General features: G+C 38.1%; 2 protein-coding genes across 2 annotated transcripts; one reads left to right on the top strand and one right to left on the bottom strand.

Moving 5' to 3' along the window:
- Positions 1-460: 460 nt before the first annotated feature.
- LOC133986177 (zinc finger CCHC domain-containing protein 7-like) lies at positions 461-8,943 on the bottom strand. Its single transcript, XM_062425980.1, has 8 exons — positions 8,235-8,943; positions 6,294-6,346; positions 6,009-6,119; positions 4,857-5,027; positions 4,590-4,625; positions 4,249-4,353; positions 3,911-4,028; positions 461-1,270 (listed from the first exon to the last, which is right to left on the bottom strand). Exons 1-8 carry the CDS (start codon positions 8,563-8,565, stop codon positions 786-788), a joined length of 1,410 nt encoding a protein of 469 aa, XP_062281964.1. The 5' UTR covers positions 8,566-8,943; the 3' UTR covers positions 461-785.
- Positions 8,944-12,025: 3,082 nt separating this feature from the next.
- On the top strand, positions 12,026-14,648 carry LOC133985553 (paired box protein Pax-5-like). Its single transcript, XM_062425222.1, has 6 exons — positions 12,026-12,068; positions 12,170-12,335; positions 12,909-13,106; positions 13,255-13,295; positions 14,386-14,529; positions 14,626-14,648. The coding sequence occupies exons 1-6, from the start codon at positions 12,026-12,028 to the stop codon at positions 14,646-14,648; spliced, it is 615 nt and encodes a 204-aa protein (XP_062281206.1).
- The last annotated feature ends 371 nt before the right edge of the window (positions 14,649-15,019 follow it).

Below are 15,019 nucleotides of genomic sequence, written 5' to 3'. Positions count from 1 at the left end.
ATACATTTGTTTTTAATTCTTTGAAATCAATGACTTAAATGGGGTCACAGTACCAATTAAGCCCATGTCAGACCTTTTACTTGTTTCATATAATATCTTTTGTTTTCCAAAATCTTCATTAACTAGTTAATACATTTTCAAATGAGAGATACATCTTGCTTTATAAGAAATGATCTCCCTTATAAATCATGTCAGTGTCCATGAAAAACACTTAAATTTAGATTTTGGTGGGCTTACACTTACCCTAACAGTTGAAAACATTTGTTAGACAATTAGAAAGTTACATTACTTTGATTAAGTAATTGAAATAGCTACATTACTCATTACATTTTACATTGTAAACTAATACATTTCCAAAATAACCTTCCCAACCCTGTTTACAATATAAATATTACTCTTGACAACTTTTAATTCAGGTCTGTGACCTGTTTTCAAGTATTTTAATGACAGAAAAGGGAACATTACTGTAAAAACATCAATGTAATTTAGGACATAACAAACTGGTCCCACAACAAATGATACATGAGTCAAATAATACAGGCACAGTGTGTAAAAACATATTCCAAAATATGCTGAAAACTGTACATGTGTAAAATTTGGCCCAGCCAGTTTAATATTAGTAGATGTACTTCTAGCTCAAGGTTAAAGCTCTAAAGTACATTCATACAGTTACACAAAAAATGAGCATCCTTCAACTGTATATCCTCCTATTCTACAGGTATCTGTATTGACATTAAATAAACAAATTACTCAAATTAGTCACACCTAAAAAAAAAGAAATGACTTTATCTTCTTCGGTGGCGTACCCTCTGCTTTGGGGAAAGAAGGTTTTTACTTCCGCTGTCAAGGTCAACATACGTATATAAATCTCCACGTTTCATCCCCCCTCTTTTCTTCCACCTCTCTGCTTCTCTGCTCTTCCTGCTCCTTCTGCCACCTGCCTCATCCCTCCTCATTTTCTTCTGTGGAGGGGGTGTGGACTGTCCATGACCGTAAATGGCCGACCTGAGGGGATCTTCATCATCAGAGTGACCCCGGGACCTCAGCAGTAGTCCTCCTTCACGTCTGGCCTGAGCCTCCCTCCTCAGCCTCTTCACCTCCTGTCTCTCTCTGCGCCTTTCTGGCCAAGTCTTCCTTCTGCTGACCCGGCTCCGTGCCTCCTGGTTCCTCTTGCTCTTCCACTGTGCTGGCTGATTCTCCTCGCTACTCTCCCCTGTTGGTTCGGACTGCTGCTGCTCTGAGAGCAACAGGGATCCAGCAATCGCAACCTCTGAAAACAGACAAGATTGGTAGAGAAAATCTCCTTGAATTCCTTAAATTACAAGAAGATTTTTTGTTACATTAAAAGGGAAACTCTTTAAAATGATGGGTGTTGGAGAATACTGCTGCCTGTGAGAAAAGGTTGTCTAAATGTGGTCTGCACAAATGTATGTGACATCACTTGAGTCAGAGTCAGTTGTGGCTAAAAACTACAAGTTTGAAAATGAAAACAATTTGGTGTTAGAAAGAACAAATGAGGTTACTGGACCACTGTAGCCCATTCCTGATCTATGCTTAAAGCTTAACAGCTCATATCTACATTAGCCTCTACCAGCATAACACCACAATCTCTGAACAAAATATTGGTGGTTGAATAGCATTATGGGTAATGTATGCAGCAGTTTTTGACAAGGAAAATTAAACTCTGGTTCCACTTAATCAATTTTTAAAGCTGCATAATGAGTCTGATATTACATTAATGCTTAAAATGATTGCCTTATTAAAAACTATGGTCCATATTTTTTTGTTTAATGGTTAATGTTATTAAGGCATTTTTCATAGCACAGACATAATATTATATGAAAAGTCTTTATGAAACAGATTTGATCTGTAATTAAATAGCTTCTTGATCACGTGTGTGTGCTGTTATAAAAAATACCTCTCATAGTGTTTCTCTAACATAGGAGAAACAAGTGTTGTTAGGTCTTGATTAAGTGTTCACCACTAGTGGTAATATAATATAATATAATATAATATAATATAATATAATATAATATAATATAATATAATATAATATAATATAACATAACATAATATAATATGATATAAACCAGCCTTCACTACAAGTTACTTGCTGGTCACTGAATACACACAAGAGCTATCCAAAACACGATCAGAAATTTTGGGATTGCACAGGGATAAGCAGTCCATGTTCAGCTCACAGCAGATGATGGAGCTGAATAAATGCTGTACCTCTTTGATGGATACCTATCAAAATAATCTGTCTGAGACCAAATTCAAGAAATATTGATAAGACAACCACAAAAAGGATCTGGTTTATCCCTGGCTATTTGGATGAATAGAGAAGACGCACAGGGAAGCACAGGACAGGTGATGAACTGTCTCCAGTGGGCTGTCAACTGATTAATCTGGGAATTAAACCATTGCCACATCCAGCCAGTCACATTTTTTTGAGTCACCACGATGAATCATCCAAAGGGTCCACAAGAGAAGACCGACATGACGCACAGACAGGTGCATATTTTTGTTACCACCCTATATGCCCAATTTGTACAAATAGACAGATAGAAATATATTTTTACAGTACTCAAGTAAACATCCACACAGCCTGAAAATAAACTTTCTTTATAGTCCACTGGAAGGGATAAAACGAATCTGTAGATCTGAGGAATAGTTTGAGAGACAGGCTAATGCCTGAGTGTTTGTTTCTGAAAAAAAGAATTATGACCAAAATTTGTCTAAAAAAAGATAGAAATAGTCTTCTAGCAGTGAATTCTCTTCCTCTTAAACAACAGTCTGTTTTCTTGACTATCTTTTCACCTGTAACCATTTGGTTAAATGTGTTGTTAGAAAACATTGGCATGTTCTGTCTAGTGTTACCATTATTGGAGTTAACTCTCCCACAGTGGTTACTAAGCAATCAAGTCATTTCAGGGACAGACTTCAGACAGATCTCTGTGTTACGCATTCACATTTTTTTAAAGCTTGTTTTCCCTGAGAAATGTTCCTTGGTCAAGTTGTGTGATTTGTAATGCCATGATCAAAGCAGACCATTTTTTACATCCCAACACAGGCAGAAAAATCAAAGTCAGGCCGGGGCAGAATCACATGTCCATCTACTGAAAAGTCCTTGTGGGTTTTGCTATGTGGGCAAAACAAAAAGGGAATTGAGAATAAGGATCTTTTCACATAAGTGTAGTATCAGAAATAGAAATGAGAATAGAAGAGAATTGAAAAGAAATGAGAATTTAAGTGTCTCTAGCCAAACATTTTAATTCTGTTGGCCATGGAGATTGTAGGCTGTGGTTCACTGGGAACAGAGGCTGTTCCGCCACTGTTGAGGGGAGGAGATAAAGAGAGGAAACTTCTATAAGGAGAGGCCTATTGGGTACAGTACTTACAGACTAAGTATCCTCGAGGCTTAAATGATCAATTGTTTTTGTCTTGTTTTTAATTAATACAGATGAGTATTATTGATGTATATGTATTTGTATTTTCTGTGGAAGTTCTGCAAATGATAAGTTTACATATTTACATACATTTATTTCCTTATTTCCTATATTGTTATAATCCTTATTGTGCAAACTAATTCTGGCTGTTGCAATAACAGAATGAAATATATTTATTCTTATCACTTAATTTTTCTTAGTTTCTTAGAATTTCTTGTCTCAGAAATGCTGAGGAAAGCCTAGAGCTTAAAACACGTCTGTCTCCTTCTGCTGATGTGAGTTATTAAAAGTGTTACATACTTATTTGTGAGTTCTGAAGACTTCATTTGCTGTGTGTGTGTGTGTGTGTGTGTGTGTGTGTGTGTGTGTGTGTGTGTGTGTGTGTGTGTGTGTGTGTGTGTGTGTGTGTGTGTGTGTGTGTGTGTGTGTGTATATATGCACATGTGTTTGTGCAGTGTTACCTTTGGATCCCCTCTGCATCCTGGTGCGACGTTGGAGGATGTCCTCCATGGTGTCGTAGTGGCAAACATACGGCAGGGAGGGAGATGTCCCACTGATCATCCTCCTTTTAGTGCACTCCTGATTAAGGCAGAGACAGACACAGAGGGAGAGAGGGGAAAACAAAGAGGTAAGATGAGAGTTGGATGGAGGATGTGAGTAGTGGTAAAGAAAAACATAGAGAGAAGAAATATTAAGCCTTAGAAAGTAAGTGTAGGTAGATGAAGATCAAGTCAAGAAGAAAAAGGGAGATGGTAAAAGTAAGATTGACAGGAGAGGATTACTACTATTGGCCATTTACATAGCCATAATGTCCCATCTTAGAGCAGTTGTAACAGTGAGCAGGGCATCTCTTATGTTTGAGGGAGTGGACTTTCTGAGGGCTGGGGGGAATCTCCAACCGGATCTGGAAAAAAAGTCAAATAAAGGAACATTTTAAATGTGGAAAAAGTTGATTTCATGGAGGTTGTATCAAGACACACTCATGCTTTCAGGATCATAATTTCACCAGGTTTATAAAAAACACCTGATTAAAACCTGTTTGCACCATTTCAATTAATTTATTGTTTGGAAGCTTTATGCGCTTTGCTTATTGAAGACAGCGAGATGAGGAAGTGTACTTAAGTAAAGACTTCAACTCACTGTCATGTGGTACTGTCTCCATATATCGGGGCAGGCCTGAGGAAAACAGAGGAAACGGAGGAGAAAATTAGTCTTCTGAGCAAGAATACCAAAAAAACATTGAGTAACAGCACTGAAGACAGAGAATTGTTTGCCGAGTTCAAACACGCTTCATAAATAGGGCCCAACACATGCCTGAGGCTAAAGAATCCGTCAACACACAACTGACAAATGCTTCAACACAACAACACAAACACTCTGAGGCCAGACCTGGGGGGTCAAACTCACATCAGAGAGGTGTCCTGTCATCCCGCAGCGCTCACAGTGTTGGTTCCAAGTTGGGGGATTTTCACAGGGTCTGAGTCCATGTGAGGGCAGTCCACAGATGGGGCAGGGTCGGCGTGGGCAGTCCCTCTGGATGTGGCCCTGGATCCCACAAAGGATACAGGTGGGACATTTCTGCAGACACAGACGAAAAAAATGATTTTGTTTTTGTTTTTGCAAGGGTGTTAAGATGGATATTCTTATTGATTGTTGTTTTTTTTGCTTTTTAATCATAGGAATTACAATAACACTAATATCTTTATTGCAGCTTATGGTATCCTCTGAAGGACAGAAATGTGTCCAACTATAGTTAAACTACAAAGTTCCGCTAGCTCGTCAAAATCCTTAAAATATCTTCTCCTTCTCCCTAATTAACAATGCCAGAATTTATAAATATTAACCATTAGACACAAGATGTCTCTTAATTTGCTGGAAAAGTCCGTTCTCAGTGTATGTGCACTGTAGGCTTCAAGTTTCCACATCACATTTGTTTAAGTTTAGATGTCACAAATCATGCTCAGGGGTACATGCCTTAATCTCAGATTTAACATTAGCACAGAAAAACTTTCGCCCTTCAGCAGATGAATATGAATACAGCATTCTAGTGTCAAACTCTGCCCATACATCATTCTGCACAGTGGAGCTCAAACATTTAACTGAAGGAACAAGAAAAAAAACACATTTCTGAGTGGAACGGGTCTTTCACAGACTGAATAAGCTAATACATTAGAGCCCGGACTAAAAAGAAACATGTTGTGATATGTATTCCTTGCAACAGCACAGCAATATCCTTCAAATTTTATTTAACATAAATAACAGTTTTAACATTTTGCCATAACTGAATATTTTAAAGCCTGAAACATTCGGGAAGCGATAAAGTGATGTCAGTTCAACTCACAGCAGCATTGTCACATTTACATTGTTAACATTTTACATCACTAGGACACTCCATAAAAGTGATCTTTGTAACCCAGAAAGCTCAACAGCTTGGCAAGTAATTAAATAAGAACCAGCGTTATCCAAGACCATAAAATCTGTTTACTAGCAATTTAATGACAGTATGCAACTTTGTTCAGTTTATGTAAGAAAAGAAAGTGGGTGAGTGTGTTATTTTACCTTGTGGATGTAGCAGCTTTTGGCGAGGTGTCCTGCCCTGTTGCAGATGTGACACATCAGAGGACGACCACGCACAAAGTAGCGGCTGAGCAGAGACTGACCCACAAAACTCTAAAAAATATGATATGAGAGGATAAAGACATGACAGGCAACATTTGAAAATCCAGGCTGCAATATTAGACTGCAGCAAAATGAAATAACAGGGTGGGGGAAAAAGACAAAAAACAAGATATATATTTTATAATGAATTTTGTATTCCTGAACATTGATTGATATAAAAGTTACCTTGTCCTTCTCTGATACAGCCCAGGTATCTTTAACTGATTTCATATTCTGATCTATTGAAGGAGAAAATGACAAAGAAAAAGTTATGATACATAAGTGTGTTCCACTATGAAAAATCAAACTGGCAGAGATATTTCTTGAACTTCAGCCCTTATAGAAAAAAACATGAGTTTTCACAAGCCTAATAAATGTAGTCTTTCCAGGTATTCTGTCTTGTAAAAGCTGTAGTTGTCAGGGCTTAGCAAACTAATAAAACACACTTGACCTTCCTTTATAAACTGAGATGTAAGGAAATATTTAAACCTGCTTTGCTTCAGTGGAGTTGCTGGCTGGCAAGACAAGATGGAGTGGTTGTGTAAGTGCAGCTCCCTGGTGTGAATATGAGTATCTTCATTAATGTGAAGGTGAAAACCAGAGTACATGCTCAGCAAACTTTCCCTATATGTTATTTTAAAAACCCACTCCCACAGATTTACAGAAAACTCTGTGTATTGTTTTTGGCATGAACTTATCCACAAAAATCAATTTCTATCTGAACTCATCTTTATTGGTTTATTCTGTCTATATCTCCTGTTGAAACATTTGGACATAAAATAACTGAGCTGAGCACTCAATAAATACTGCTATTCATGGACTTATCTGTTATGTTGTACAGAATTTATTTTTCATGAAAAAACAAAAGGAAACTCTGAATAGTTGTACAGAGTATTTCATAAAAACTTTTTTCCAACTGAGTCCCTTAATAGCATATATAATAACAGTTGTTTTGTATCACCTTGTGTTCATAAGTGAAAATATGCATGCAGACACTGAGCTTAAGGGGACAGAAAACTAAAAAACAATTGTGAAATGTTTTCTCACAATTTCAGCTAAAATCTATTAATTAAAATTTAATCTCAATATATTGCACCAGATTTGAACCAAACTGCATTGTAACTAAAAGTGGTATCCCATGCATTTCTGAGGCCTTCTTCGATTAACCAATACTCATGTATTGTTTCTACCTTTGTTATTGCACCATGCCCCTAGCTTTCAGCTGTAAACATTCCCTTTCAGTCAATGTTTGACCAGTTTTGTGTTTAAAAGATATGAACAAGAAATTAAGAAAATCTGTTTGAATAGTGGCAAAAACACCTTCATCACATTTTTATATAAAAAGGTCCCCTCCAGATATGCTTTAATAAGTCTAAACTGTAAAATACAATGAATAATGATTTGTGTCAGATACTTTTTGTCCACAAAAAAGTTCAATGTTATTGCCTAAATCCTTAAAATTACATCTACTCCTTCTCCCTCATTAAATTTTCCAGGATCTATGACTATGCAAATATTTTTCATGACAAAAGTTTAACCGCTGGACAGGATGTCTCATACTTCACTATTAAATCCATTCTCAGTGTTTGTGTACTGGAGGCTTCAAGTTTCAACATCACACTTGTAAATTGAATATTGGAGCAAGATGGGCTTCTAATCCATTTGTCAAATCATGGTTATAGGCCCACCCCTTAAAATTGGATACTGAATGAGCTTAGAGAAAATTTCTACTTTCAGCAGATGAATGTGAAAACAAACTCTGCACAGTGAAGCTCTAACATCCAACTGTAGGAACAAGAAGAAAAACACACTTTTGGGGGGAGTGAGACTTTAAATCATTCCATCAATCAATTCAAAATATGTTTAGTCTGTATCACTCAATCAGCAGGGCCAGGTGAGGGCACACAGCTGTTGTCTGTGTACAGAAATAGCATACAATGGCAGAGCCCGAATCCATGTTACCATGTTATTTTTCTCTCACTTTACACAGCAAATTAAGATGCTGCTTGTATATGAATGAGATACATTTGAATACCACAACCTTAACCCAATCAGCACTATTTTCTTGGCACTAGCTGGGAGACTTTTGAATAAAGATAATAAACTGAGGCACTCAAAAGCTCTAACCTTCATCTCCAGAGTCATCGTCAGAGATGCTGTTCCTGTAGCTCAGATTAAGCTGAATGCTTGAGTCCCCCTCCTGCTCTTCTCCTTCCAGGATCATCCAGTCATCGATGTACTGGTCACTATCGCCCCCATCCTCCTCCTGTAAGTCGGGGCTGGTGTCCTGCAGCAGCTGTCCAGGGGTGATGGAGAAGGCCAGGAGGAGCGGAGGAGAGCCTCCCCTGTGTCTTTCTTCACTTTCTGAAAAGCTGGAGCCCTCAATAAAAAAACGCTCATCTTCGCCACCGGCTTCTTCACCACCATTGTCATCTTCGTTTTCCTTCGTAAAGTCCATACTACAACCCTAACCTGACGGAAACTGCAGCTGAACAGCGCCACCCAGCGAGCACTCACGGCACTGCTAGCACAGTTAGCCAATGCTAACAGCGGTGGCTAATGTTGCTGCTTTACCACAATGTTCTATTCAAATCGTGCATTGTGGCAGATATAAAATGACCTGACTGGTTGTTGGATTTGTTCCTTACATATAATGTATGAGGAAACCGTCTACATATCAGAACACGTGTTACCGTGAGGCTAACCGGTTGTGCTAACGCTAACTAGCTCCTCGGTAGCATCTCTAAATTATCAAACACAACCGATACAAAGTGTGTGGACACTTTTCTGTTGCTTACCGTTTAGTTCAGTATATCTCTGATGTGACTTAGTACAATAAACGATATAAAACTTTCCCCTCCAGATCTGTCAGTCACCTCCATGCTTGTTTACAATTTTGAATAAAATGTTGGACAACCAAAACTGAACCGAGACAAGGAAGTCAGCTTCAGCTTTAAAAGGAAACATGAATATTGATATTTTCTGGCTGATTATCTGTTTTTCCTGCATTTAACATTAACTAAACAAAACGTGTTTTGTTTTGTTTTTTTAAATTTAAAAACGCCTCAACCCACTCTCCGATTTGTGAAAGATTTATTTGTGAAAACTAAAAAATGTCACTGATATTCCTCCATCCAGCACCAGATGTGGATAAAAAAATATACAACACATTGTTAAAGATTGAACCAGTGGTGGTTTCTATCCTTTTTATTACATTTCAGACATCTACGAGTTAACAGCGCCACCAAATACTGATATAGTGATTTTTCCCTCTAAACTTCTCACATGGTTTCATTTAAATACATCTTCAAATATCCCAATATTTCACCAAAAATTAAAGCATACACATACACTCACTTCCGTTCTACTCCTTCAAATTTAAGAGAAATAAACTCGTATATTCTCTGACATTGTATGGGTTTTTTCTCCGAAACAGACCCAGCAATGTTTTTTCAAAGTCCGAATGCTTAGCCATGATATGGTGATTCTGGGCTAAGAATACAAACACATGGTTATAGTCAATTCATGTTTATTCCGATATACATCTTCACTGTGTGAGCATACACACAGTGAAGATGTGATTTTATTTTGAAGGAGTAGAACGGAAGTGAATATGTGGATGTGTATAATCTGAAAATTAGAAAAAGTAATAAATGTGTGGCCGTCCTGTTCAAGCAGCGGAGCCTGCGTGTTTTTATTTTATAACCTATTTAAGTATAATGCTCAGTTACACAAGTATCTCTTTATAGTTAAACCCAACTGAAAAGTACAATTAGATCAGTTCTTCCACGGCAGCATAATACACGACTTCTCTCCAGTGTTGCAGAGTGAGGTGATTGCTTGGCAGAATAAAACACCTTTTTTCCGAGTTTTTTTTCTCGCAAATTTGTGAGTTTATTTCTCAGATTATAATTCCAAATAGAAAGAAAGACAAATAAATAAATACATTTTTTAAAAGTAAAGATAGTGACAGACATCTTCAATTAATTAATTTGATAACAGATGTACTTTTCTTATTTTATTTGTTGTATAACAATAATTATAATTATAATTATAATTAAAATAATAATAGTCATCATCATCATCATTATCGCATGACCTCTCGGATTTATCTGGTGACCCTTTGGAGGGGCCCGACCCCTAGGATGGGAACACTGGACTTTACTGTATATAAAGTAGTTGAAACCATATACATATATACTGAACTGAACATTCTTCAGTTACAGAGTGGCAACACACGGAAAAAGCTGTGCAAAACAATTCTTTTCAAAGGGTTTTAGCTTACACACACACCCACACACACACACACACACACACACACACACACACACACTGTAGCTGTATAATAGTATACAGTATACAGTAAAAGTATGTATATATGTTCTTCAATTTGCTTCCTTGCACATACAGCTGTATAATATAAGTATGTATGTTCTTCAATTTGCTTCCTTGCCCAGCTGTATAATATAAGTATGTATATATGTTCTTCAATCTAGACCTGCTCTATGTAAGCCAATCCAAGTGTCTTATTTTGATTTGCAGACTTTGGTCGTTTTTTTGTCCCAATGATTGCCATTATTAGTAGTTAAAATCACTGGATATACAAAACGATTCATCAAAATCAGTTAAATGTAAACGTCAGAGCTTTTTATTCCCACAGGTGTAATATTTACATGTCATGATCTGGTTATTATAGACACAAATTCAATATTTAACTGTCATTTATCATCACAGTAACAACGTTACATACATTGGTAGCTGTAAACACTACTAAAAACATTAGTTTTTAAACTAACCAAAAATACATACGTCGGTTTGGTGCCTACTTGTATCATAAACATATAAGGAGTAGTTCACGTTTATAATCATCAGAGAACGTTACATACGTTGTTTTTGGTTCCTATCTGTTTTACAAACATATTCGTGCATGTGTGAATGGGTAAATGAGAGGCATTAACTTACAGCACTTTGTAAAAAGGCAGCTTTGTAAAGTTCACTCCATTGACTTAGTTCACGGGGCAGATCTGCCACATCCAATACGGCGGACGTATCGCAGCAACGGGCCAACCCGCGTCTATGTGTATATAAGTGTATATGTATATGTATATGTTTATATGTCTATGGTTGAAACTAGCTCAACCTCCAGCAGCTACAACAGTAACATACTGCTCTAACACTGATGCTTCAGTATCAATGATCTAATGATGTCATATATAATAATATATATCAGTCAAATGGACCAAACCACTACTTTTACAGTAATACTTGCTGTTGGTACTTTTGTACTGGAGCTTATTTTTCATGCAGGCCATTTACTTGTTATGGAGTACTTTTACATTGCTGTATTGATACTTTTAGTTAAGTTAAGCGTCTGAATACTTCTTCCGCCACTTTGTATACTCTTACTCTAAATACTCAACATTCAACACATATACCTTTTTGGCTAACACAAAATTAAATTATTATGTATTTATCCACCAGGATGTAATTCCTGGTAGTGAAGAGAAGACATTGAAACAACATTTAAACCTTTGTGATGGGTAAACTGTCGGCCTAATTAAAAATAATAATTCTGAAAAATCCAATCCATCGTTTTGGAGACAGGTGGGTGGTCAGTGGTACTTGGACTCATGACCTTTAAGTGTATTTATAAAATGCTGGCTCCTTTACCACCAAAAGCAAGATTGTAACTGAGCGCGTGTGTGCACAGTGCGCGTGACTCTAAAAGGTTCGTGTCGCTGTCCCGTGCTCAGGTGCTGAAAGCAGCAGAGACACAGAGACGTCCTGACACTCCTCAAACACCAGCAGAGTCTACACGACAACATCTGAACGGTGCTCTCTTAAAAACTTTGTGAGCTTCGTTTACTGTTTGAATGTGAGAGATATGTTGCATCCTCGTCCTAAGACTTTTTATTAACATGGAAATCCACTTTGGACACGTGCCACTCACCGTTACGCGCAGTAAGTAACAGTCGCGGTGTAATAGAGCTTCTTAAAAATGATCGGGTTTGAGCGTTTGTATGCAGTGATGTAGTGTTTCTTTGATCGGCTCCGGTGCTCAGGGCACGGCGGGGTGAACCAGCTCGGTGGAGTCTTCATTAACGGGCGCCCGTTACCGCACGCGGTGAGACAGAGCATCGTGGAGCTCGCGCAACAGGGCGTGCGTCCCTGTGAGATCTCCCGTCACCTGCGCGTCAGTCACGGCTGTGTCAGCAAAATACTGTCCAGGTAAAGAGACTGACGTCGGTCCTTCAGTCATTTAAATACTTTAATTCATATTATGAGTGATGGAATGAACCTATTTGTAATTAAGAAGAGATGTTTTATGTAGGCTTGATGTTACTATTTAAACAAATGAAAACAAGACTCACACATAGGCCTATATACTGTGGAATATATGGTAAAAATATCGACAGAAAGATAAGATAAGATAAGATAAGATAAGATAAGATAAGATAAGATAAGATAAGATAAGATATTCTTTTATTAGTCCCACAATGGGGACATTTGTGGTATTACAGCAGAAGAAGGCCTTTTTATTTGAGAATATTTAGATGTATCATATCACAAGAAATCTAAGAATTAGCCATGTATATATTAAATGCATGTGGTCATCACATGCCAGATTATTTAGAAATGTATTTCGGTTTTAAGTAATATTGTAATATTAACTTTTATTTTTCAATCTTTTATGCTCTGTGCATTTATTTACCTTGAACATCAGCATCTATATTAATCACACCTTCTTCTCTCAGGTAAAACCTAAACCTCTACTGACAGATAACATCATTGTTTATTCAGGTACAATGAGACAGGGAGCATCAGACCAGGGGTGATTGGAGGATCTAAGCCCAAAGTGGCTACACCCAGGGTGGTGCAAACAATACTGCACCTGAAGCACACAAACCCCACCATGTTCGCCTGGGAGATCCGGGACAGACTCCTGCTGGAGCGAGTGTGTGACGAGGACAGCGTGCCCAGCATCAGCTCCATCAACAGGTAGCAGGTTTCATTATATATTGTGTGTGTGTGTGTGTGTGTGTGTGTGTGTGTGTGTGTGTGTGTGTGTGTGTGTGTGTGTGTGTGTGTGTGTGTGTGTGTGTGTGTGTGTCAACCTAGAAGTTTAGTGACTTCTCTGTTTTTGCAGGATCATTAGAAGCAACGTCCAGCCAGAGTCTTGTGAAGTTGGTAAGTCTTTCTTTTCCTATCTTCTCTCTCTGGATCTCTCAGTCTGTCACTCTCCAGTGTTTTCTGACCCTGACATCTGATCTCGCAGTGTCATCTGCATCATCTGTTGCCATGGGAACAGCCTATTCCTCTGTGTGTGAGCATATTTGTAAGACAGAAGGAATCACTACATATATGAATGAATGAATGAAAAATCAACATCAGTGTAGGTTTTTGAAGCCCAAAGTAAGTAGTGAAAAGAAATTTTGAGACCACAGTTGACTGCTTCGCCTGGCATTCACACTGACGACATCCAAAATCCTCTAGATATTAAACGACACAAGTTTCTTGGAATGAGCATCAAGTTTTTCACAGGTTAGCTGTGCTGTTCCTTGATTTCAAAGAGTAATTCAGTTTCACACTCAGTAATAAAATCTTCCAATTCTGTTTTCTTGACTTCAGAAAATCTAGGGATGATATCACTGATCCTCATGTTTTCCTGTATTATTGCTTTTGGCAGTTTTCTAGGAATTAATATCTGAAAGTAAAGCAGAAGACAATCACTCTGCCTATATCAAGAAAATGAGATTCATGAAAAAAAGAGAAAATTGGCTCCTTTTTTAGGTGTATTCCTGTGTTTTTACACAGAATGTAAGACTCCACGGGTTAAACATGAATGTTTTACAGAGCAGACACAAGTATCACACTGAATTCTCTGCAGTACTGCAGACTAATGTGTGGCTCTGTGTTAATATTAGTTTGCCTGATACGGCCTCCGCAGCAGGAGATCCACCTCACAGCCCCAGGCTTCTGTCCTCTCAGCCAGCAGGTTGTCTGCTCCTCCCTTCCTCCCCCTCAACTTGGCTTCTCATTACAGGCCCACTTACACCTCAAATCCTCCATCACTGAAACCATTAGAATAAGAGATCACAGAGATAAATACACATAGTTAAACCCAGGAAAACAAACAGAGACACATGCATGCACACATGTATGTATTTTATCATCCTACTAATTAGAACAAGTGAATATAGCAGTAGGAGGATAGAGGCAAGGAGGGGCACTTTATATTTGAAATAAAAGCCTGAACAGAAGATGTTTTGTTTTACAGATGGGGACGTCTCCTGCAACGTCTACCATGAGCTGCCATGTTCCTGTAATGACGCCCTGGGACAGTCTGACTGCTGTCTGACCTCTATCTCCAGCCTGACCTTTTATTCCTGCCTGCCAGCTCATCATAATTCGGAGTTGTTAGGTCAGCAATTCAAAATATGATCCCTCATCACAAATAGTGATGTTCAGCTTTGATGTGTTTCTCAAAGGGTTTTCTCACATCTGTGCTCCTGTTTAGGGTCTACATGTCAGTACAGCTGAGCAAGGCTGCAGAAGACCTCAGAAGGAAAAAATGTCATCCTCTTGGTGCCAAAAAATTGATTAACTGAAATTGCACTGACATCAATATTGAAACCTGCAGAATATCACAATTAAAATGATGTTCAAATAAAACAGAAATGACATGTCAACTTGTTTTTCAAGTTTATTTACATAATCTGGTGTCTCAGAGGCTTAATAGGGCTTCATCAGTCCACCATATTATCCTCTGTCCCTGTCAACCCTGTGGCCATTTTCTCCTCAGTCAGTGGGGAAGCATCATTAGGGGCCCCATGATGGAGAACAGTGACTGTTTTCTCTCCTTAGTGTGCATCTCCCTGGCGTCCCCTCCAGGATGAGGGATTAAAGGAAAG

Source organism: Scomber scombrus, chromosome 9, assembly GCF_963691925.1.
Source record: "Scomber scombrus chromosome 9, fScoSco1.1, whole genome shotgun sequence".
Lineage (NCBI taxonomy): Eukaryota > Metazoa > Chordata > Actinopteri > Scombriformes > Scombridae > Scomber > Scomber scombrus.
The sequence above is the reverse complement of the archived record's forward strand: the minus strand, read 5'-3'. Positions and strand labels throughout refer to the sequence as shown.